Source organism: Drosophila novamexicana, unplaced genomic scaffold (genome assembly GCF_003285875.2).
Source record: "Drosophila novamexicana strain 15010-1031.04,08,12 unplaced genomic scaffold, DnovRS2.1 tig00000689-arrow-pilon, whole genome shotgun sequence".
Lineage (NCBI taxonomy): Eukaryota > Metazoa > Arthropoda > Insecta > Diptera > Drosophilidae > Drosophila > Drosophila novamexicana.
Window position 1 is genome coordinate 3,291,581 of NW_020824818.1, and position 21,621 is coordinate 3,313,201.

Here is a 21,621-nt window from a genome sequence, read left to right on the forward strand (position 1 = left end):
CTGCTTACTTTTGTTCAAAACAATGAAAATCTTCAAAGTAACTTGATATTTAGCTGAATTCGTCTAAGTAAGCTGCTACACAAATTGAATATTTTCATTAGATTTCAGCATTAATTTATTGTTTTCCTTAATTGATTTGATATATTCTTTATTGCGGCCAATTGAAAATTAAAAATGAAGCCTTTCCACCACACAGCTACGAGTCGAGCTTCTGCATTGTGGGTCATTAATTGCGGCACGAAGTCATAGATTTTAAATGGATAATCGTCTTTATTGACCCGCTTCTTTGACTTCTGTGTAATATATTAAAGGCAATTCTCGCATAGTCTGCCCACAAAATGTGGCCTGTGCTTGTGAAATAATTCCAGTTTTATTACAGAGATTGAAAGTGAATTCGTATCGCATCGCATTGTTTGCAGCCCTTGGCTCTTTTAATTTTTAGTCTGACAACGACAGGCCTCAGCTGTATCGTTTCTCGCAGGACATAGCGCGTCTGCTACTAGCATGACATTTCCCTTGATTTGCTCCTGCATGCATTCAAAGTGTCGTCTACGCTGGCCAATGGAACTCCCGTCCGGACATTGGCAATTGCTGAAGTTGCTCGGCCGCCAAAAGGCCGGACACAGGCCACGATTGCAATTGTAGATGTCATCATTAAACGTTGGTTTCTCTATGAAGGCACACCGTCGGGGCGAGTAATATCTTATCAAGGATTCACGCACACATACACAGCGGAAAATGGGCGTTTGGGTGCCGGGACCACAAGACCGATTACATTCACCGAAACCCAATAATTTCCAACTAAATCGCCGGCGTTTGCGCTCCTTAATTCGCTGTGCATAGCTATTGTCTGCATCATTAATGAGCTTACCCGACTCATCCCAGATAGCTTGCAGTTCCTCCTCTTCGTTTACGGGCGGAGAGGAAATGGGTATAGTATAGTTATATTGGATATCAACTATTGCGCTCTGGTTGTCGGCTAAGAAATGCTGCGTAAATAAAATTTGATATTTAGTTAAGAGTTTCCAAAGTCTTATAAATGAAGCCTTACCATCAAGATCACAGCCTTGGGAAACGGTCCCCTTGATGTAAGCAAACCATTTGGATGGTTATATTCGTAAGCATTATCATTGAAATCGAATATCTTCGAACGATCTCTATTTATAAGAAGGACTTCATCGGGGCTTTTCAAAGCTGCAAATCACAGTTGAAATTTATCAAAGCACTTTTAGTTGATATATTCGAACTTACCCAATGAATCATTGCCATGCACATTTAGCCCAATCGATAGATTCATAGCCCCAACTGGCAGTGTGGTGATGTAGTTGTAGGCCTTTGTACGATTTGTCTTGTTAAATACTTCACTAACATGTTTGCACAATACCGAACCACACTTCACTTGACTATCACGAGTTGTGACAGGACGTATCAAGCCGCTGCTATGCACAGCCTGAAAGAAAGATAGAAATAAAAACATGAATACTCTCTTATGTTTGGGGGGAGGGGAGCTTAAAAATTTGGATATATTGCTGAGAAATGTTGCAAATATCGGCGAGTGCTTTGATCTTGTGAGTAGCGTATCTCCGGCAGCAGTGAGTGGCTCAATATTTCACACTCATTGCCGGAATTACTCTAATCTAATGCACCTAAGGGCCACTTGAATGTTTTGACACAGTTTTCAGTTACATTTCGAGAGTGGGCAGGGAGCATCATGGAGAGTCGTAAGCGTGAACCATTAAAACAATGCAAACGCTTTGTATCTGGGCTAATTACATGTGTATGTAAGTATTTGTAATTATCAGGCGATAATGGGGTCATGTCAACAGAAGGCCCATCCCACCATAAGCGCATCGCACCATTATCTATACATTTTCTTTTACCAAGCCACAAGCCACACTGCTGCTCAATGCGTATACAAAAACTAATTAAATTATAAATTGGAAAGACCCGAAAGCCAACTGAATATGGAAATCATTGGCAAACGATATTAATTAAGATTTATTGCATTTGGCAGCCATTCAAGAACCACATTGGACTGTGTGTGGCCATGCAGAAGGCGGTTTTACGGACTCTATTACAATGGGGAGTACCTTCATAGCGACATATGCACACACATATGTATGCCAGTATGCGCTAAGCACTTGGGCAATTTGCATGCTTTTGGAGAAAATTGGCTTTAGACAATTTAACCTGGCCATAAACAGAATTGAAATGCATTCAACATTGAATTGTGGTTGCCCTTGCTGAATGCCATCATTAAAAGCCAAATAGGTAACTGCACAAATATTTAAATGCTCCACAAGGTATTAGGTCTTCTTGGTATATAGCAAAGTCTATTAATTCCTCTCTGATTAGAGTTGAAGTTTCTAGTTTCGTTTTCTAGGGAGCCATGTGAATAACATTTTCCTCAGTTTAATATTCACCAGATGACATCACTCTCAAGCACATAAACTTTCCGCATAACGAGTTGAAATGAAATTTTATTGAGATGTCTATTCGACAGCGAAAAGAATTCAATTTGCAACTGGTATAAATGTACGCAATTAAAATCCAAACGCAGACCGGAAGAGGCAAAATTATTATTTGCAGATGTTATATAAACGAAAATAACAAGAAAGCGTTTCATCGAAGATTAAATACCCTACTATCTATCACTGATTTAAGAGCAACTTTTTATAGATTTACAGGTCGTAATTGAAAAAGAAAAAGATTCTGAGGAACTAAATACTCTTAATGCTACTAACATCCTTTAAGACTAACTTACCCGACAAATTCCCTCCACACACACGGCCTGGCGTCTGTAGAAGTGGGTATAGTAGACGGCCGGACGATTGCAGGGTGTACCATCGGTGACAGATTGATTCATACTAATGACTAAATCAGAGTTAAACGCGCGGCAGAATAACATGCACTCGTCATGTTCTTTTTCATATCCGACCCAATTATAGAACGTCTCACGATATGCCACACTGTTAAATCTTTCGCATTGTTCGTCGCGCAGTCGTTGCTTGCCAGGCTTGCAGCGCTCCTCCTTACACTGACGATACCGCTTCAATACTCCAAAGCAACCAGTTTTTCCACTGCCAGGATAGAATCGCCTTTCCACGGTGCTCTCCAATGTCGAGTTTTTGATACTGTGTGATATATAGGAAATTATTGTGATATATGCCCAATAAATGTATTTTTCTCTAAAGCACTTACCGCTCTATGCATTTGCGTTGCTTGATTTGCACACAAGTGCTTGAACATTTGCTCCACTTCTCCCAGCGATCCCATGCGTAAAATGTGCCCACTCTTTCGAGTGTGCTCTGATTGCGTTGGCGTGTTTGCTTGCTAACTTCGTTCTCATCCACATAGTCAATATAATCATCGTCAATGTCCTCAATCAGGTCAGATTTGACCAATAAATTTGTTATGTTACCAAGATCCAGTTGGGTATTCTCTGCGGATGCATTGCACTTCAGGTTTTCCAAACATAATAGCATGACCAAACTTAAAGCCACGCTAAAACAAAAGCAACTCCATTAGGTACCATAATTTAAAATAGTGAACAAAAAATTTATTGAAATAATTTGTTAAGAATATATAATTTTTAATATTACTCCGGATCAAGCAATCTTTCATTCCCGTCTAGGTAGGGTTATATTAATTGCCTTATTAATCACGAAATTCGCTCAAGTGGAGGTTAATTGCTGACAGAGATTAAAATATTGATGCTGTGACAAAATTTTTTTAACTGACCTAAGATTACTAAAACCATAAGTTCAAATATGAACATAAATTTTCCACCGAACTGTATTTATGCCCATTTGAATCATATATGTATGTGTGTTAATTTAAATAAGCTAATCCACATGTAATATAATTTGAACTCTGGTTATCTGGCGAACTCATTTGCAAGACAATAAATAAATACATTTACTGACCTTATCAACTGCATTTTGTTCTCTATTATTTAAATTGTATATATATATATAAGCATTTGAATCTGGCGTTCCTCGTAAACTGCGTGTGCCATTAAAAAAGCCCACAGCACAACTAAGAACATACCGAATTATTTGAAAATATTTTGTCCTAAAAATTAAAATCTACATAAACAGTGCATCTCAGCTACGAAAATGGACTGTGCTGTATTTCTCTTCGCTCCGTTTTGCTCTTGCGAGACGTGTTCAATAAGTAATGAATGTTATTCTCCTAAAGAACACGCGTTCTCCTCGGAGCGTGGTACTATCTTAACATTAGAGCTCAACTATTTTGTGCGTGCTCTTACTTATACTAAAAATACTTGTGATGATTTTAGATGCTCAATTTTCATCGGTTTCTGAGCGCTTTAAGAGTGGTTCCGTGATATTGTAGTGTTTAGCATATTTCTGAAAATCAATAAATGAAAATACATATAAATAGTTTATTCAAACCTTACTTAATTAATCAGTGCTGGTACCTCGCAGAGCTCAACATCTAAACAACAAATAGCCTGACATGACTCATTCGTAGCGCTTTCTTTAGAGTTGCTATTGATTTTTACTTGAGGCAAGCCATCTGCTCCATTTTCCAGTGAAATTAGATTTTCTTTGACCAGAAACGATATGATCAATGCATTCTGCACACTGTCCATAAAGTTATGAGGATTGCAGATTAGTTTAAAATATGGAATAGGTTCATTGTTGCCCGCTCTGTATATATTTTTAATCTGTTTCATAATATGATTGACCGCCGTGGAACCTTCGCCCTTCCGTTCTAGCTTGTCGCTTTGCTTGGGACGTTTTTCGACTGCCTATAAAGCGAATAAATCTGTACTAATATACATATGTATGCAAAGATCGCATTGTTTGGCAGAAACTTACATCTGTGTTGGTTTTGCGCGGTGCACGTTGTTTTGCAGTGTGCTTTTTTGGTTCTACATTGATAAAAGGTAGCATCGAGGCGTTTGTAAAGTATGGTACTCCATGCCGGCAAGCGAGGCTGCACAGTGCATTCCAATCTTCGGCATTATCTTTAAAAACAATGTTGTTCTTTATTAGGCGTAAGCGGGACACTGTTTCGTGTCCACTATGGAGCCCGGCACACTGCATTTGGAAATAATGCAAGGCTCCAATATGTACTTACAATTGCCGTGCAAAACATTCGGTCTGTGAAATTCGAATTATATTGTATGGCCTTTCCAACCACTTCGTGATTACGTCTTAGCAGTTCAGTGTCCAGTACCAGTTCTGTAGAGTTTGTTTTGCGATCCTCATAGCCTTTGACAATATCGTTAGCCTTGCTTAAAATATCATAAATGGCGGACATGGACTCGCCAAATGAGCGGGATTCAATCTGTTGCTCTGCAAAAAAAAAAGTGCGCCATTAATAAGAGCATTGCCAAATTAACGTACACTTACCAATCTTAATGTTTTTTTCAATTAAATCTTGTAATTGAATTATACGCTCGTTCTCCTCAGCTTCGTCATCCCGTTGAGTCGTTTCCATATTTTCCATAGAATCCATTACGTTTTAAAAAAAAATAATTTATCTGCAGAACCAAATGCTGCTAATATAGCAATAGCTTATCGATGAGTTATCAAATGATGATAAATGTTCGATATTTCAATCGAAAACAGTCAATTTAATTATATCGATATTTAGGACAATTTAAATGACCAAATTAGAATATAATTATATTTACTTTTACAATTAAGATATCCTTTCAAGCGAATATAATATTGGTGTTTATGCATAGAACATTTTGCTGATCAAGGCGAATGCTCTTAACAAACAAAGGCATCCAAAACAAAGAATACCATGTGCAAATTAAAATCGAATGGATCGCAATTTTAATCATTTTTAACATTACATTTTATTACTTTCTAAGCTTGTTGCCCTGCATGGGTGGACGATTTCCCTGCCCCGAATTACCGGCACGCATACCGCCATTCCCCAGCCCTCCACCACTGGGCCCACTGCGAATACCGAAACTATTTCGGTTCCCGCTTCGAGGTGCACGTTGGTTTTGGTTCTGTGAGGAATTGCCGCCACGGTTCTTGTTCATTTCGGCGCGATTTCGCGATTTAGCTTGTGCATCCTCCTTTACCATGTCAATCACTTCATCTGGAATACGTAAATACTTAATTGTACTTCCACGTATGTAGCATTCTGGCATGCGCCAAAACCGGTCTCCATCCTAAAAAGAAATATTCCATTTTAAATATACAGTTCGAGGCTCCAGAAAGTTTATTTTACAAATAAGATATTGATTCTTTGCCGGTAAGCCGCCGCTCCCGGTGCGGAGTGTACATACCTTTGAAGTACAAATTACATCGCGTAAGTTAATATTCATCCAGGAGTCGCAACTAACTAAGTGTCCATTGTAGGTTTCTCCATTTTTTAACTCAACCAGCTGTCAAAAGAAATTCATTAAGAAACAACCAACAAACAAATCCAAAAGGTGCCCTTAAATATAAACACCGGCGTACTTACCATGGGATGACTTTGTGCTGTTTTTAAGAGTGATAACGGCAGCTGGAATTAGAAATATTGTTGTTTTAAAACTGTTCGCTTACTTATTAGCTAAGAAAAATAGCATTACTTACCATTTTTATATTATTTTTATAAAATAACCAATGAGTATCTCAGAGATGAAAGTATTCAGGATATCGATATCAATCGCATATTCGAATGAACTTTATGAACCACAATTAAAAACTTGGTTCGATCGAACTTGTTCGCAACGCTTCGCTGCAACTCTGAAGAAATAATAAATATGTGTTTATAAGTGGCTAAATAACGCAACTGATAGTTATAAACAGACTAAAACTACATATTTGATTGAACCATGGCATCGAAAAGGAAACAACATTTTGGCCTACCTGATAGTGAAACGTTTAAAAAGAAGCACACCCTGGACTCAGACGAAGAGGACTCTGACGACTACGAACGGTGAGTTAAGCGTGCATATTCCAAAATAAACAAAAGAACACAAGATATTGTTTATATTTTAGAGACAACCTTAATGATAGCGATATTGAAGGTGGAGAGGAAGGCGTAGGGAAAGTGGAAGACGATGTGAAGATAACTCCGTTTAATATGCGTGAAGAACTTGAAGAAGGTCATTTCGATAAGGATGGTCACTATCATTGGAACAAAGAGGCCGAGATTAAGGATAACTGGTTGGATAACATTGACTGGGTTAAGGTAAGCGCCTGTTTTCATTATGGTAATGTATTTATATTAATCATTTACTAATTAATGCGATAGGTGGAGAAAGACAAGAACTACTTTGATCCAAACAATGGTGAAGAAAACTCTGCAGATGACAGTTTACCTGTGAATCCATTTAATCTGTCAATGGCATTTGGAAAAATGCTTGAGTACATGAAACCGGGCGAGAGCGTACAGATGGCTTTGCAAAGATTGGGCCGTAAGCGTCCCAAGTTGTCAACTCTTGAGAAGCTGAGGCAAAAGAAAGCCGGCATAGAGAGCAATGAATCGCAACAAATATCAAAGCTAACCGAACTGGCGAATGAAATTCTTTCAAATACTGGAAATATGGATGTTTATCAAGAAACTTACGAAAAGATAAAGCAGAAGCTCGAAGATCTGCCAAGCACAAGCAAGTCAGCCGGGGAATCTTTCGATATGTATGCGGATGATTTCGAGGAAAAAGAGTCCAAGCTTTTAAAGGATTCACAGAAAACAATGGAGCCAAATACAAACGAAATAAAATGGGAGTTTAAATGGAAGCAGACTGATGACGACATTCAGGGCCCATATAGTACAGAGAAAATGTTTAATTGGTCTCAAGGGGACTATTTTAAGAATGGAGTGTATGTGCGCAAAGTTGGTGAACATTCAAATTTTTATTCAAGCAATAGAATAGATTTCGATTTGTATTTATAAGTAATAATAATTGTAAATGCATATAGAAACAGATGTGTTTTGAATTATTTAAGTCAGTTGTGTTCTTGACTTTTATGGAATATGAAGAATTAATAAAAGTAATTTTATAAAAGATAGGTTGTGGTTTTTAAAATATTAATATAAAATAAAAACTACTTTATTGTAAACAAAATTGCACGGGAGGTTCCATATGATTTTGGTATAAAGATTGTAATAAATACTTGGGTATTAGATTTAAGCGATGTATATATCGATAGAAAACGTGAATGTATCGATGTTGGAAATAAGACAGCACCGATAAGAAGGAGTGGAGACGGCACTAATGTTTGAGCTGTAGAACTGAATGGACTTTAAGAAAAGTTGTGAAATAAAGATATAAGAAAGGAATAAGAGAAGACTGTGGAGTTTACGGTATTGAGCATATAGGTGCTCTGTTTTTAATTAAATGAGTGTTAATTGCAGAAAAGCCGGCCGATAACTGTGGTGGTTGGTCGATAGTTAGACATCTGATAGTCAGTTATCAACATCTCTGTTGCTAATAACAACACACTCTTGTTTACAAATTTATTGACATAAGAAAATTAGTATACTTTTGTGCTTGTGTTCGTAATCCCCACAAATTCCGGCTTCGCAAAATTTATCGGCCAGCGCCCACTGGCCAAATAAAAAATTGCAAAAGATCGAGTAACCACTTACGACAGTCAACTAATTGCGCGAAATGTTCAAAAACACGTTTCAATCGGGATTTTTGTCAATACTTTATAGCATTGGTTCCAAGCCATTGCAGCTTTGGGACAAAAAAGTACGAAACGGCCATATTAAACGCATTACTGACAATGACATACAGAGTCTGGTTCTCGAAATAGTTGGAACCAATGTGAGCACCACGTTTATAACATGTCCGGCTGATCCAAAGAAGACGCTGGGCATCAAGTTACCATTTCTGGTAATGATCATCAAGAACATGAAAAAGTACTTTACATTCGAAGTACAGGTATGCGGTATATGCTTAAAGGCAGACATGCAGAAATGCAAACTAATCTCTATTGTATATGTAAACAGGTTCTTGATGATAAAAATGTGCGACGCCGGTTTCGCGCTAGCAATTACCAATCTACCACTCGGGTGAAGCCGTTTATATGCACAATGCCTATGCGCTTGGATGAGGGTTGGAATCAGATACAATTCAATTTGTCAGACTTTACACGTCGCGCCTATGGCACCAACTATGTTGAAACACTGCGGGTGCAGATTCACGCAAACTGTCGAATACGTCGTGTATATTTCTCGGATCGACTTTATTCAGAGGACGAACTGCCTCCGGAATTTAAATTATTTTTGCCTATACAAAAGCCAGTTCAAAAGTCAAATGCCATTTGCAGTTAACCATTTAGCCGTCGATCTAATGAAATACAGGCAAACATATTCAACTATAGTACTTATAGCCAACCAAGAGTCAGCGAATATTCAACTTTTAACAATCACTTTAATACAAAAATTTTCATGCAAGCTGCCGGCATACGTGTTTATTAAGAATTCTATGTCAATTATGCCTTTAGTACACACCTTCAAATAAAAATGCACTATTTATGTAAACGTTGATCCTTTAGACAGCATTTGTTAGCACCTCAACGCCAGTTGCTGTGATCAATATCGTATGCTCAAACTGTGCGCTACGTGAATTGTCTAAACTAACTGCCGTCCAGCCGTCTTCTAATAGGCCAATATCGCCGCTACCAAGAGACAAAATTGGCTCGATGGTAAATGTCATGCCCGCTTGCATTCGGCCCGGGGCCTCATTGGCTACATTTCGATTTGGCAAATTGAAGAATTTGTGAATACTTAAACGTAGCAATCTTTTGAAGATTTCTTACCGTAATGATAAATTTCGGGTGGTCCGTGAAAGTAGCTACCAATACCATGGCCAATAAATGCTTCCACGGATTCCAGGTCACGCTCTTGGCAATATTTCTGTATGTATTTGCCGATTTCATTAAAGGGCACACCCGGACCACAGAGAGCTATACACTTCTCTAGGCACTCGCGTGTTGAATCCACTAGAAAACGTCCACGCTCATCGACGTGACCGACAAGAAAAGTCTCCGAGCAATCGCCATGACAACCATTTTGGTAGACGGTCACATCAATGTTTATTATATCACCGTCGGCTAAGGGTCGGTCGTCCGGTATACCATGGCAGGCAACATTGTTAATAGACGTGCACAATGATTTCGGGAATCCAACATATCGAAGTGGGGATGGGTAGGCGTTTTCTGAAATTATACGCTGGTGCGCAAAGTCATCAATATGATCCGTAGTTATTCCAACTTTTGCCATTTTGCCGCATTCCCGAAGTATCTGTGCTGCCAGCTTGCCGCAGGAACGCATATGATTTAACTGTTCCTCATTTTTGATTTCAGGAGTTCCTAATGTATTGCCGGCCGGCATTTCTTTATAATAGTACGGCGGCTTTTGTATGTGCTCGGGAACGTTGCGTTCATTAGAAACTTTGCCGGCGGCGCTTATTAATTCCCATTTGCCCTTGTCTCTGCAATACAGAGATTCATTTGAATTACTAAATTTCACTTCAGTTAATAATTTTACATTGCTGAACAGATTAATTATATAAGACAAGACTAAGATTTGGGTCATGTTATATATCCTCGTAAATTCCTCGAGTACTTTTCATATGCGGTTTTTTTTTAACATATCGTTTTGCTTGTAGGCACAATATTATGTAGCAGGCTGGGTACTCTTTTTCACAAAACAGCTTCTAGCATTTAATCAATAGCATTGTATGCAATGTTTAAATTATTTAATATGTTAAATTTTGTAGCTGTAAGTATAAGTAGAAAATATACTATTACAACCTTTGTATCTAAAATAGATCATACCGCTTGCTAAGTTGGAAAAAATTCCGCTGCATATATTGACCACAAACATGCCATGCATTCCTTGATAGTTGAAATCGCATTTTGTTTTTAACAACAAATAAACCAAAATTTAATTCGAACAGCTGGGCACGCACGGCAACTGCAAGGTTGCACACTTATCGATAGTGCGAAATATCGATATTGGAATCGATAGTACTAACAAATATTTTTTGTAAACAAACAGACATGTATAACGTAGAACTCCTTTTAACGCGAGTAAAAGCCAATTTAATTAAATATTAAATATATACGTCATGAGTTGCAACTATGCAGATGGCCTTTCAGCATACGAAAATAAAGGAATTCTAGGCGTTCCAGAAGTAAGCAGTAAAATTTCTATATCCAATACATAAATAAATAACCAGAAAATTTTGGATTTTTAGAATTTCGACAGTGAAGAAATTGTCAACCAAAAATGTAAGGAGCTTGCAAACTTAATTAAAGACTCTAAACATGTTGTATTCCATACGGGTGCAGGCCTTAGCACATCAGCTGGTATTCCCGATTTTAGGTAATTGATTAAACTGTGTTTTTATGTTTCTATGTTTTTTTTGACAATTATACTTTCAGAGGGCCCAAGGGCGTTTGGACGCTTGAACAAAAAGGCGAAAAGCCTACTTTTAACACATCTTTTGACGCAGCAAGGCCAACCAAATCTCATATGGCCTTAAAGTCTTTAGTTGAACATGGATATGTTCAGTATATCGTCTCACAAAACATTGACGGCCTGCATTTAAAGTCTGGCCTAGATCGAAAATACTTGGCCGAGCTTCACGGCAATATCTTTATAGAGCAGTGCCAGAAATGTCGACGGCAGTTCGTACGCAAAACGGCCGTGGAGACAGTGGGCCAAAAGCTATTGGGACTCCCATGTCGGTCCGTTGAGATTGGCAATAGTCGCAGCTGTCGCGGTGGAGTTATGCACGATAATGTCTTAGATTGGGAACACGACCTACCCGAACGTGACCTAGATATGGCATTTATGAATTCAACGTAAGAAATATCCAATACTATTCAAGATTATCGCATCTTAAATAAATATATCTTTAAAAATGTAGGATGGCTGATATTAATATAACCCTTGGTACCACTCTGCAAATTGTCCCAAGCGGAAATTTACCTCTCAAAAATCTCAAGCATGGTGGTAAACTTGTCATATGCAACTTGCAGCCCACAAAGCATGTAAGAACACTTATAAGATAACCATAAATTATTTAATAAGCGCCTTATCTTTACAGGATAAGAAAGCGCATTTAAGTATTTCGAGTTATATTGATGATATACTAACGAAAGTGTGCAAGCGTCTGGGCATTGAAATTCCAGAGTACACGGAAGAGTATGATCCTACAAAGCATTCCAACGTTTCGGAATGGACTCTGCCCCAAGAGTATGTCAAGGAAATGGATAAACAATTTAAGGAACATCAGAAATCTTCAGCAAAGAATCGAAATACAGGCTCTACACAATGTGAACCGCTTCTTAAAGGAAAAATGATCAAAAAGCGTAAAAAAAGTGAATAATCAGCATTAGCATAGTATTAAGAATAAAAGTTAATACATTTATAAATAGCAATAAAGTCTAGCTAATATTATCTATAATTAAGTGCAATTAAGTAACTAAAACTGTTTCAAAACAGGGCGATTCTGCAATGACTGCAGCTCGCTCAGCATCACAGCCACATTGTATCGCAAACGTTGAAACATTGATAATGGCAGCTCCAAGGTGCGATACTCGCCATTATTCAATTTGAAATGCAGCACAATAGTGGGTTTATCCAGTTGGGCCATCCTAAAGATATCCGTATGTAATATAAAGACAGGACAAATCCGCGTTTACTTACGTTGAGCCCAGGGAAATGTTGATGCGCCATTGCATGTCCAGCATTTTTGCTCTTTCCATTTTGGTTTCCGCAAAATTTCTGCTAAGCGTGGCGCGGTGGTTGAGCAGCACCTTGGTTAAATCCTCTGCGCACGCATCTGTGAAGCTAATGGGCCATACATAGATGTAACTTTATTAAATTATATATTATATAGTTTATTTAAGCTTACCACAAATCCTCAGTTAAGCACTGACGCAGCTCCTGGTCTTTAACCACACCTTTTGGATATCGCAAATATATTTGCATGATCAGCAGCACCATTGTGAATAATTCACAAAAATTCTTAGGTACTTCGTGGCCTGCATTTTTCAGTTTGTTAATTGCGAGTGCTAAGACGTCGGCTGACGATTTTTTTGTCTCAATGTAATGCACAGAGACTTGTATTAAGACTCGAAGCGCTGATTTATTTAATTGTGGAATGTATATGGTATATGGTTTCACGCTCTTTAATATATGATAACGAAAATTTAAGGACATTTTGTGCTTTTCAATCTTTTTCTCCTTTCAAAATATTATTAATGCAATCTTGTTATCGCTCCAATTGGACTAGTTCAATTTAGAGATGAACACGATTCAAGTTCAATGAACAAATTCATCGCACACATTTGTCTCGCTCGAATGAACAATGGTTCTTCTACATCTTGATTGAATTAGAATTCACAAGTGGTCTTGCTCTTGAAAATATTATAATAAAAAAGTTTCAATGTTTCAGAATTTTATATTTTAAATATTAAAATTTTTCCAAGATTTGGTTTACATCACTATTTAATATTCGGATGAGGGACAGCATTAAGACCTTTAAAACTACTATTTTTACGCTAGGCGGGTAGTTTTAACAAAAATGAATAAAAATTTCAATATAAATTAATTTTGAATTTGCAGCAAGCGGTTTTTGATATATAACCTGCTAATTTGGTGGATGATCATTTAAGCAAGCTAGGTCCAACAACTAAATGGCATATTTTTAACAAAGTTTTCTAATCAGACATTTTTTTTTCATAGTATCGAAGTTGACCAGAAACGTTGATAGAACTGGTTGATTTATTATTTGTAAATTAAATTATAATTAGTAAATATTTTGATTTTGGTTGTGGGAACAGACGAGGTCAGATAAGATACACACAAGTGCGTTGCATACATGCTTATGTAAAGATGCTCGTTCATACATTGATAAGCAAATTACGATAGCTGAATTGTTTTGTATGCTGATGGAAATCATAATGAATAGAATTTGTACATTATTTGTATACTTTAATAATTTGCATTGAGTTGGTATATGCATAAATTAATTGGTGCCACATTTGAATTTCTTATTCTTTTCTTTTAAACTAAATGTAACACAAAAAAATATGTTCCCTTTCGATACACAATATCATATTTTGTTTCTGTTATACGACAAAGATCTACTATGTAATAACACGGTCCGCATCTTCAATATTGCTGTTCCTCTCTCCAAATCCTTTGCCTCATCCTCCTCTGGCTCTGCTGTGACGGCACCACACACACACACACGCACGAATGGAATTATTAGCTGCTGCGGCTGCTGTTGCTTATGCTGGCAGCTGTAGCTTTTTGCCTTTGAGCACTTTGGTAATATATAGATAAAAGAAATCGCAGTAAAGTATGGTTTGGACGATGCCCGCGAAGATCGCAATAAGATCATAATGGGACTCCACCATGTAGCGATAGACCCAATTGAGCAGATACAGGGCACGGTAGGAGCCCAGGGCAAACAAATAATGGCTTGTAATCGATTCGGCCTCTCCGGTCTTGCTAACCAGGAACAGTTGCGGCAATATGGCAACCGATTCCAAATAGATTGAGAATGTCCAGAGCACCTCCATCAATGTAAACTCGTGATTAATTACCAAAGATAGCAGAGCACATGGTATTAGCAAAAATTCAATGCGGAACGAATCGTGATTGTGGTCGTAGGTGGCCTTAAATTTCACGTACATCAGATAGACCGTTGCGCCCGATGTGGCCAGGAAGAGCACCTTCATTACCGAATTGTAGAGGCTGACGTATGTGGTGAATAGGTCCAGGTAGCGTGTCAGATAGACGACAGCGAATAATATTTGAGATTTGCCAGAGATGCCGGCGCATGATCGTGTCTTCCATATTTTAAGCAATAGTATTATTATAGCAAATACATGCGATAAATCTCCAGCAAACCGAAAAATATTCATTCTGAGTGATTCGTCAGTTCTTTTTTTTTTCTTTCGTTTTTATTGGCGGAGTGTTCTTTCTTGTAGTTGCACGGTTTTCGCGACGTCACCCTGAATGGGATAAAAGTAATTGCAATTATGCTATAATGTTTTAGCAATTACAATACCGTACTTTACCAAACCACACAATTTGTTTAATTTTCACTTGTTTTGCCAACGAGTTAAAACTTTTTGGTGTTGTGCCGCCTATATGTACGTAGAATGTCGGCACAAAAGAGAGAAACAAAGAGAGCCAAAGTGACGTGGCCACATACATATATGAGCATCCGAGACGTTCGAGCACAATTTATTTGTTCTCAACAGAATATAAAAACAGGGCTGCATTCAATTATCGAATTAGTAATGCAAACCGGCACATTCGATAAAAACGCCTATATTCCCTAATCGCAACACAACGATATACATCAATGCGTCGATAAGCTGATTGTCGCCAGAGATGCAGTAGTTTGTTTAGCCATTTTATTTTCACTTAAAGAAATAATTATAAGCTGCTAAAATTTATTAATTGTTTTATTATCAAGAAATAGTATAACGGCCCAAAAATGGTAAGTTTGATGTGCATGTTTTGTTTAGAAAAATACAAAAAAAGAAATTCGCAAACGTTTGGGTCCTCAATATGCCGCCTTGCCGGCCATGCTTGTTTTTTGTTTTATAAAATATGCTTTGTTTTAATAATAAATAATTTATGCTTTAATTTTTCAGACCATAGGCAAGAATAACAAAATGATTCAGCACCTGAACTATCGGGTGCGAATTGTACTGCAGGATTCGAGGACGTTTATTGGAACTTTCAAGGCATTTGATAAGCATATGAATCTTATATTGGGCGATTGCGAAGAGTTCCGTAAAATACGCTCTAAGAACTCGAAAGTGCCAGAGCGGGAGGAGAAGCGTGTGCTGGGGTTCGTGCTGCTGCGTGGTGAGAACATTGTATCACTTACCGTCGAAGGGCCGCCACCACCCGAGGAGGGCCTGCCACGAGTACCCATTCCCGGCGCTGCCCCAGGTCCAGGCATTGGTCGTGTTGCTGGCCGTGGCGTACCGATGAACATATCGTCCGTACCGGCTGGCTTGCAAGGGCCCGTAAGAGGCGTGGGTGGTCCCGCTCAACAGCACATGGCACCGATGGGTCGAGGTGTGCCCAGAGCCCCAATGATGGGTGCACCGCCGCCAGGCATGATTCCCGGCGGCATTCCTGCTATGCCAGGCAGTCTCGGACGCGGCGCACCACCACCAATGAGAGGACCACCACCAATGATGCGAGGCGCACCACCGCCAGGTCGAGGTGGCTATTAATTAAAAGCATCCGTTTATCTATATAGTAAATAAAATAAAATTTGAGTCAGTAATTGGCTTTTTATGTGGGTAAATCTGAGAATTGGTTCTTCGTATTTCGATTTATTATGAAGAATCAATGACATCTAGCTATATACTCGATATGTAAAGCAATCAGTTATTTTACATTTTCAAGAGCAAGAAAAGGCAAATAAAAATAATATTTGAGTATTGAAGCATTTAAATTTATATATATATACATTTTTTATATTACGCGTGCTTTAAATAAGTCCATACACATATAATTATTTGAATGTTACAGACGTTGTTTGATTTTTATTGATATCCATGGAATTTCGTTTTACATCAATTTCAATTTGATGAAAAGAGAACTTATCAATTGTAAATATTTATAATTATATGTATATGCGTTTTATGTTGAACATTGCTTATATTGTAAAAGTGCTTCCAACCGTGGCAAATTTCATTCTTTTTCGTTCAATACTTACATATGTATTTGGTATTTTTATTTAGTTTAATACAATACAATATAATTTTTTAAAATTGAAACGCCGAACTTGCGGTCAAGTCATGCATGCTGCAGTTGCCATAGTATAAACATTATGCCCAAATGGTTGACAAATCCCACACCTTGATGAGTCGATCCTGGCCGACGGTCAGCAGACGCTTACGCTCCTCGTCCAGGTCCATATGCACAATAGAATGCTTGGCATCGTGAAAGGCTGCTAAGGATGGACGCTCCACTGTCTGCAGCTGCTTGTAGCATGGATCGCAGCAGCGCACGTCGAATTCAAAGCCCATTATGGGTATATTGATGCGATTCGTTGAGCAATTATCGCAAACAGCTTTGCCGCAGTGCCGGCAATGATGTTGTCGTATGCCTGCATTAAAATAACATTTAAAAACCAAGTCATTCAATATAAATTCATTAACTTGCCCAATTGCTTTTGGTCCATCATCGAACGAAAGTTCCAAAAGAATGGTCTTGAGCACAGCTGGCAATTATTGGACTCCACCCAGCCAGGCACCTCCTTGCGCATCGCGTTCATTTCCCAAAACACTACAACTGAATCCTCACCGCACGATATCAATTGTTGAGTGTGGTTGGCGTACGCCAAAGCCGATACTTTGTTGCTGAATTGAGGGTGTGTTCCATGTTAATATGTTGTTATCAGATATGGATGTATGTGTGTTACCCATGGCCTTGCAACTCGTAAATTGTGCCTCGCTTGCCACCAACATCCCAGACAATAACCGATTGATCGCACGCACCACTGAACAATAGCTGAGGACCTTCGACCCATCTTAAGCATCTAATGCCAGCTGAAAGGGTATTTTGTGTTAGTTAAAATCTTATCAGCATCGGCTTGCACAACTGCCAGGATATTGTCTGCAATTGTTTTTACCCGTGTGTCCTTTGAATGTGGTGATAAGCTGCACTCCCTGCACTTCGCAGCGCAGCATTGTTATTTGACCCGCATGATCTCCAACGAATGCATATTTTGCTAAAGCATCAAACCTAGATTAAAGTTAATTTGATTAATTTCAAATCAAATTGTTCTGATTAAAGCATTACTGCTGCAATCTCATGTCGACCGGAGATTACTTATTTACTCACTGTAGCGCTGTGCATGGTGTTTCAAAATTGTATCCGCCCACTCGCTTGGCGGTCTCCGTACAATGGTATGCGAACTGTTTATCTTTGCCAGCAGAGAGTATCCAGTTATGGCTCTTGGAAAATACGACGGCTACAACGCGACCCTGATGCGACAAATAGTCGCGCATGAATGATAAGCGATTGCAGTCCTCAGAGAGTGTGTATTGGGTGACGGTACCGTTGTCTTGGCCAATGTACAATTGTCGCAGCTCCGGAACATATTCGATGGCCGTACAGCCTGAGGGCATATACTGGCAAATACTGGGCCAATATTGACCGGAATCTCGTTTAAGCCATACTCGCACAGTTCTATATACAAAAGTAAGCCATAATGAAAATTTTGCGTGGGTAAAGCTAATGTTTATTGTATTTATTTACGCACTTGTCGTCAGAAACGCTAATTACTCCGTTTTCGCCTGGTATTAAAATAGCTGCGTTTACATCATCTCCGCTTCCCTCTAATTTACTGAGTAACTCCGGCTTTTTGGTTGACAAAAAGCGATCGTTGTTGCTGCGCTGCGCTGGTTTTATCTCGGCTGCCATTCTTTCACTGAGAGCGAGAGTTATGATCTATAGCAAATGCTTATGTTGGTATTGTGTGTATCCGCGTGAATTAACTGAATAGCACAGATAAGCGTTCAGTGTTGTCCGCTGATTGTTAATTTGTTTAACTGAATGAATGAATCACAAATAAACTTATTTTATCCAAAATTAAGATCAGTGTGACCCCTACTACAAAAAATGGTAATTCTTTTAATTAAATAATTAAAGAGGTCACACTTGTCCAATAAGAGATACCAAATTATCGATTTTTTTTGCCTACTCGATAATTTTTTTAACCTAATGCCTGAATCTCAGAAAAACGTATTTTATCCGAAATGCTGAGCCCAACTACAATAAACGGTTATTCTATTAAGTGAAATCATTTTTCTGCACAATTAAAAAATTATCGGTTATTTGACCACCCGATAGTTATGTCAACGATTTGTGATACTATTGCATTCAAATTATTAATACCGTGAGTCGGTATCCAACTCCCTACTTCACAGCCACCTTATAAACATTCCAAGTTGAAAATTGAAATTGAAAATTTAAGCAGAATTAAAAATCAATTCTGATGAGCCTACCAACAGGATGGTTACTCCTTGTTACTATCTTATGTGAGAAACGTTCGAAAATCAAAATAATAAGGCGCGTTACCTTCCCGAAAAACTCATCTACTTTGCTGCAGTCATTTGTATAATTCTATTAAACGAAAGAAAAGGCTGCAATTGGGATAACGGTTTGCCTTAACGGAACACAATTTAATCAAAAATGCCAATTGGAAATATTATCAAAAAGGCATCCAACTTTATACTCGGCGAAGAGAGGTCTGATGAAAAAATCGATATCGCTTATGAAGACAACGAAATACTTTTTTGCAAGAACAATGTTTGTATTCATCCACCGACTGTGGCTCGCCAGGAATCAGATATCCTACACTATCCTGGCTACTTGACATGCACCACGAAAACCTTCATAGATCAGTACAACAGCGCCAAAAGACCAACCCTCCTTCTCACATGGATACCGAACACCTCGCTCTGCAAGTGCAATTCGACAACCACCGACGGCGAGGCTATACACAATCGAAATCATGATATGCTACCAACTAATGGACATTTCTCGCCCACATCCCAGGTGGCGGTGCCCGCGCCCAGGCTCATCGATGAGCAAGAACATGAAATGGGCACGCGAGCCGAAGAGGAGAACGCGGCTGAAATGCAGGAATTGAAGAACGAGTTGCAGCCGCTGCTGGGCGGACAAACTGCATCCATTGGCGACTTAGCTGCTCTGCTCAAAAAGAACCCCATTACATCCGTAAACATAACCATTTCCAATCCACAGATCGAGAACAGCAACATCTCCCAATCATACAATTGTATTATTGCCTCACCCGACAGCGAGGGCAGCAACGCGGCTGTACTTGGCCGAGCAAATCAGCCTACGCATCAGCTAAACTCGGATGGGTCCGTGTCCGATGATAATAACCCAAACTGGATGACCCCCGAGCTGCTGGCCTTCAAGCATAACCTGGTGTTCCCGGAGAGCGCCAACGCCACGCCGACTGTACGCCGCAAAGCAGTAATCCGGGGGCGTCGCTTTTCTGTCGATCTTAGCCAAATGCGCTCCTTGCGTCTCTTCTTCAACGATGATAAGTGCACGTCCGGTCAGCTGGTGATAGCTTCTCGCGAATCACAATACAAGATACTACATTTCCATTACGGCGGATTGGATCACTTGGCTCAAGTGCTGCACCAGTGGCACTGTTTTCTACACAATATTACCTTAGCTCCAGGCCAGGAGAAGATGAACTTGCCGTATCGACACTTTATGGTCTGTCGCCCCGAAGTCAAACAGTCCGAGATGCATCCCGATGAGGGCAATGTTAAAAGAATCACCACAAACTTCTTCTATGGCACGCTGTTAAACGAGAAGGGCCAAATCGAAGATGATTTATTGCTGCGCAAGTGCGTCTTTTTCGGTGGCCTGGAAAAGAGTCTGCGCAAAACCGTTTGGCCTTTCATCTTGAAGTGCTATTCGTTCTCATCAACATTCGAGGACAGGGCCGTGCTGATGGACATCAAGAGGCAGGAGTATGATGAAATAACACGCAAGCGCTTGTACTCCATGTCGCCGGAGCAGCAAGTGCAATTCTGGAGGACTGTGCAGTGCGTTGTCGAGAAGGACGTTGTTCGCACCGATCGTACAAATCCCTTTTTCTGCGGTGAAGACAATCCCAACACAGAGATGATGAAAAACATTTTGCTAAACTTTGCCATTTACAACACGAGCATATCCTACTCGCAGGTAAGTTCTTATTTGTGAGCATAGTCCATCTCGTGATTGACCCTTCTTTCTATCCATCATCTTTCTATTTCCAGGGCATGAGTGATCTACTGGCACCCGTGTTGTGTGAAGTGCAAAACGAATCGGAAACATTCTGGTGTTTTGTGGGCTTAATGCAACGAGCGTTTTTTGTTTGCACGCCCACGGATAACGACGTGGACCACAATTTGAGCTACCTGCGTGAGTTGATAAGACTCATGTTGCCGCGTTTTTACGAGCATTTGGAACGACACAACGAAGCCATGGAGCTACTGTTCTGTCATCGTTGGCTTTTGCTATGCTTTAAACGGGAATTCACCGAGGCCGTGGTCATACGGATGTGGGAGGCTTGCTGGTCAAACTATCTCACAGACTACTTTCATTTGTTCCTCTGCCTGGCCATAATAGCTGTCTATGCGGATGATGTCATTGCTCAGAACTTGCGTGCCGACGAGATGCTGCTGCACTTCAGCTCACTGGCCATGTACATGGATGGCCAACTGATTTTGCGTAAGGCACGCGGCTTGCTGTATCAGTATCGACAGTTGCCAAAGATTCCGTGCACATTAAGTGGTCTGTGCAAGCGCTGTGGTCCTGGCATGTGGGACTCGGAGCATCGACCTGCCTTGGAATGTGTGGGGCATACGGATAACGAGAAGTGCTCTTTGGGTATTGATTAATTTATGTGGCTTCTACTGTTGTATATCGAGTTACTCTTACTTATTTATACTATATTACAATTATGTGTTATAATGAAAGCTTTTAAGCGAGTGCTTCTAAATATACTATATTATATATGCCTATGCTGAATAAATGTTTACTTCCTCAAAGATAAATTAAGAAGTTACAAGCTTAATTTTGAATATAATAGTAAATGTAACTATT

The 21,621-nt window shown here is 39.3% G+C and overlaps 12 protein-coding genes across 17 annotated transcripts; 5 read left to right on the forward strand and 7 right to left on the reverse strand.

Annotated features, from left to right (window-relative positions):
• Positions 1-295: 295 nt before the first annotated feature.
• On the reverse strand, positions 296-3,571 carry LOC115763029 (A disintegrin and metalloproteinase with thrombospondin motifs 18-like). Its single transcript, XM_030705436.1, has 5 exons — positions 3,202-3,571; positions 2,765-3,134; positions 1,252-1,450; positions 1,052-1,194; positions 296-989 (listed from the first exon to the last, which is right to left on the reverse strand). Exons 1-5 carry the CDS (start codon positions 3,483-3,485, stop codon positions 432-434), a joined length of 1,554 nt encoding a protein of 517 aa, XP_030561296.1. The 5' UTR covers positions 3,486-3,571; the 3' UTR covers positions 296-431.
• LOC115763030 (non-structural maintenance of chromosome element 4) lies at positions 3,485-5,524 on the reverse strand. Of its 4 annotated transcripts, none has more exons than XM_030705439.1 (5): positions 5,382-5,524; positions 5,107-5,324; positions 4,845-5,012; positions 4,421-4,774; positions 3,485-3,504 (listed from the first exon to the last, which is right to left on the reverse strand). In XM_030705439.1, exons 1-4 carry the CDS (start codon positions 5,485-5,487, stop codon positions 4,421-4,423), a joined length of 846 nt encoding a protein of 281 aa, XP_030561299.1. In that variant the 5' UTR covers positions 5,488-5,524; the 3' UTR covers positions 3,485-3,504. The 4 variants fall into 4 exon arrangements, with proteins under 4 accessions (XP_030561299.1, XP_030561297.1, XP_030561300.1 ...); XM_030705437.1 differs by lacking the exon at positions 3,485-3,504 and adding an exon at positions 3,592-4,370 and having other exon boundaries at positions 4,442-4,774; XM_030705438.1 differs by lacking the exon at positions 3,485-3,504 and adding an exon at positions 4,294-4,370.
• A 196-nt stretch (positions 5,525-5,720) lies between these two features.
• Positions 5,721-6,651, reverse strand: LOC115763057 (U6 snRNA-associated Sm-like protein LSm4). The gene is made up of 4 exons (XM_030705483.1): positions 6,570-6,651; positions 6,457-6,498; positions 6,278-6,376; positions 5,721-6,160 (listed from the first exon to the last, which is right to left on the reverse strand). Exons 1-4 carry the CDS (start codon positions 6,570-6,572, stop codon positions 5,840-5,842), a joined length of 465 nt encoding a protein of 154 aa, XP_030561343.1. The 5' UTR covers positions 6,573-6,651; the 3' UTR covers positions 5,721-5,839.
• A 63-nt stretch (positions 6,652-6,714) lies between these two features.
• Positions 6,715-7,959, forward strand: LOC115763056 (CD2 antigen cytoplasmic tail-binding protein 2 homolog). Its single transcript, XM_030705481.1, has 3 exons — positions 6,715-6,915; positions 6,978-7,170; positions 7,234-7,959. Exons 1-3 carry the CDS (start codon positions 6,812-6,814, stop codon positions 7,873-7,875), a joined length of 939 nt encoding a protein of 312 aa, XP_030561341.1. The 5' UTR covers positions 6,715-6,811; the 3' UTR covers positions 7,876-7,959.
• Positions 7,960-8,441: 482 nt separating this feature from the next.
• On the forward strand, positions 8,442-9,440 carry LOC115763191 (cilia- and flagella-associated protein 20). Its single transcript, XM_030705652.1, has 2 exons — positions 8,442-8,869; positions 8,938-9,440. The coding sequence occupies exons 1-2, from the start codon at positions 8,594-8,596 to the stop codon at positions 9,259-9,261; spliced, it is 600 nt and encodes a 199-aa protein (XP_030561512.1). The 5' UTR covers positions 8,442-8,593; the 3' UTR covers positions 9,262-9,440.
• Positions 9,441-9,464: 24 nt separating this feature from the next.
• LOC115763188 (methionine aminopeptidase 1D, mitochondrial) lies at positions 9,465-11,015 on the reverse strand. 2 transcript variants are annotated; one of them, XM_030705646.1, is made up of 3 exons: positions 10,770-11,015; positions 9,750-10,711; positions 9,465-9,678 (listed from the first exon to the last, which is right to left on the reverse strand). In XM_030705646.1, exons 2-3 carry the CDS (start codon positions 10,525-10,527, stop codon positions 9,482-9,484), a joined length of 975 nt encoding a protein of 324 aa, XP_030561506.1. In that variant the 5' UTR covers positions 10,528-10,711; positions 10,770-11,015; the 3' UTR covers positions 9,465-9,481. The 2 variants fall into 2 exon arrangements, with proteins under 2 accessions (XP_030561506.1, XP_030561507.1); XM_030705647.1 differs by having other exon boundaries at positions 9,750-10,423; positions 10,770-11,012.
• A 29-nt stretch (positions 11,016-11,044) lies between these two features.
• Positions 11,045-12,335, forward strand: LOC115763187 (NAD-dependent protein deacetylase Sirt6). The gene is made up of 5 exons (XM_030705645.1): positions 11,045-11,128; positions 11,192-11,319; positions 11,379-11,801; positions 11,867-11,990; positions 12,047-12,335. Exons 1-5 carry the CDS (start codon positions 11,063-11,065, stop codon positions 12,326-12,328), a joined length of 1,023 nt encoding a protein of 340 aa, XP_030561505.1. The 5' UTR covers positions 11,045-11,062; the 3' UTR covers positions 12,329-12,335.
• Positions 12,330-13,232, reverse strand: LOC115763190 (COMM domain-containing protein 5). Its single transcript, XM_030705651.1, has 3 exons — positions 12,857-13,232; positions 12,649-12,792; positions 12,330-12,596 (listed from the first exon to the last, which is right to left on the reverse strand). Exons 1-3 carry the CDS (start codon positions 13,162-13,164, stop codon positions 12,425-12,427), a joined length of 624 nt encoding a protein of 207 aa, XP_030561511.1. The 5' UTR covers positions 13,165-13,232; the 3' UTR covers positions 12,330-12,424.
• Positions 13,233-13,675: 443 nt separating this feature from the next.
• On the reverse strand, positions 13,676-15,164 carry LOC115763189 (ER lumen protein-retaining receptor). 2 transcript variants are annotated; one of them, XM_030705650.1, is made up of 2 exons: positions 15,033-15,164; positions 13,676-14,966 (listed from the first exon to the last, which is right to left on the reverse strand). In XM_030705650.1, the coding sequence occupies exon 2, from the start codon at positions 14,874-14,876 to the stop codon at positions 14,238-14,240; it is 639 nt and encodes a 212-aa protein (XP_030561510.1). In that variant the 5' UTR covers positions 14,877-14,966; positions 15,033-15,164; the 3' UTR covers positions 13,676-14,237. The 2 variants fall into 2 exon arrangements, with proteins under 2 accessions (XP_030561510.1, XP_030561509.1); XM_030705649.1 differs by having other exon boundaries at positions 15,028-15,164.
• A 150-nt stretch (positions 15,165-15,314) lies between these two features.
• Positions 15,315-16,392, forward strand: LOC115763192 (small nuclear ribonucleoprotein-associated protein B). The gene is made up of 2 exons (XM_030705654.1): positions 15,315-15,460; positions 15,618-16,392. The coding sequence occupies exons 1-2, from the start codon at positions 15,458-15,460 to the stop codon at positions 16,209-16,211; spliced, it is 597 nt and encodes a 198-aa protein (XP_030561514.1). The 5' UTR covers positions 15,315-15,457; the 3' UTR covers positions 16,212-16,392.
• Positions 16,393-16,519: 127 nt separating this feature from the next.
• Positions 16,520-18,586, reverse strand: LOC115763186 (WD repeat and FYVE domain-containing protein 2). The gene is made up of 6 exons (XM_030705643.1): positions 18,251-18,586; positions 17,830-18,177; positions 17,618-17,730; positions 17,408-17,534; positions 17,149-17,345; positions 16,520-17,092 (listed from the first exon to the last, which is right to left on the reverse strand). Exons 1-6 carry the CDS (start codon positions 18,409-18,411, stop codon positions 16,812-16,814), a joined length of 1,227 nt encoding a protein of 408 aa, XP_030561503.1. The 5' UTR covers positions 18,412-18,586; the 3' UTR covers positions 16,520-16,811.
• Positions 18,587-18,780: 194 nt separating this feature from the next.
• Positions 18,781-21,473, forward strand: LOC115763058 (TBC1 domain family member 16). The gene is made up of 2 exons (XM_030705484.1): positions 18,781-20,718; positions 20,793-21,473. Exons 1-2 carry the CDS (start codon positions 19,183-19,185, stop codon positions 21,414-21,416), a joined length of 2,160 nt encoding a protein of 719 aa, XP_030561344.1. The 5' UTR covers positions 18,781-19,182; the 3' UTR covers positions 21,417-21,473.
• The last annotated feature ends 148 nt before the right edge of the window (positions 21,474-21,621 follow it).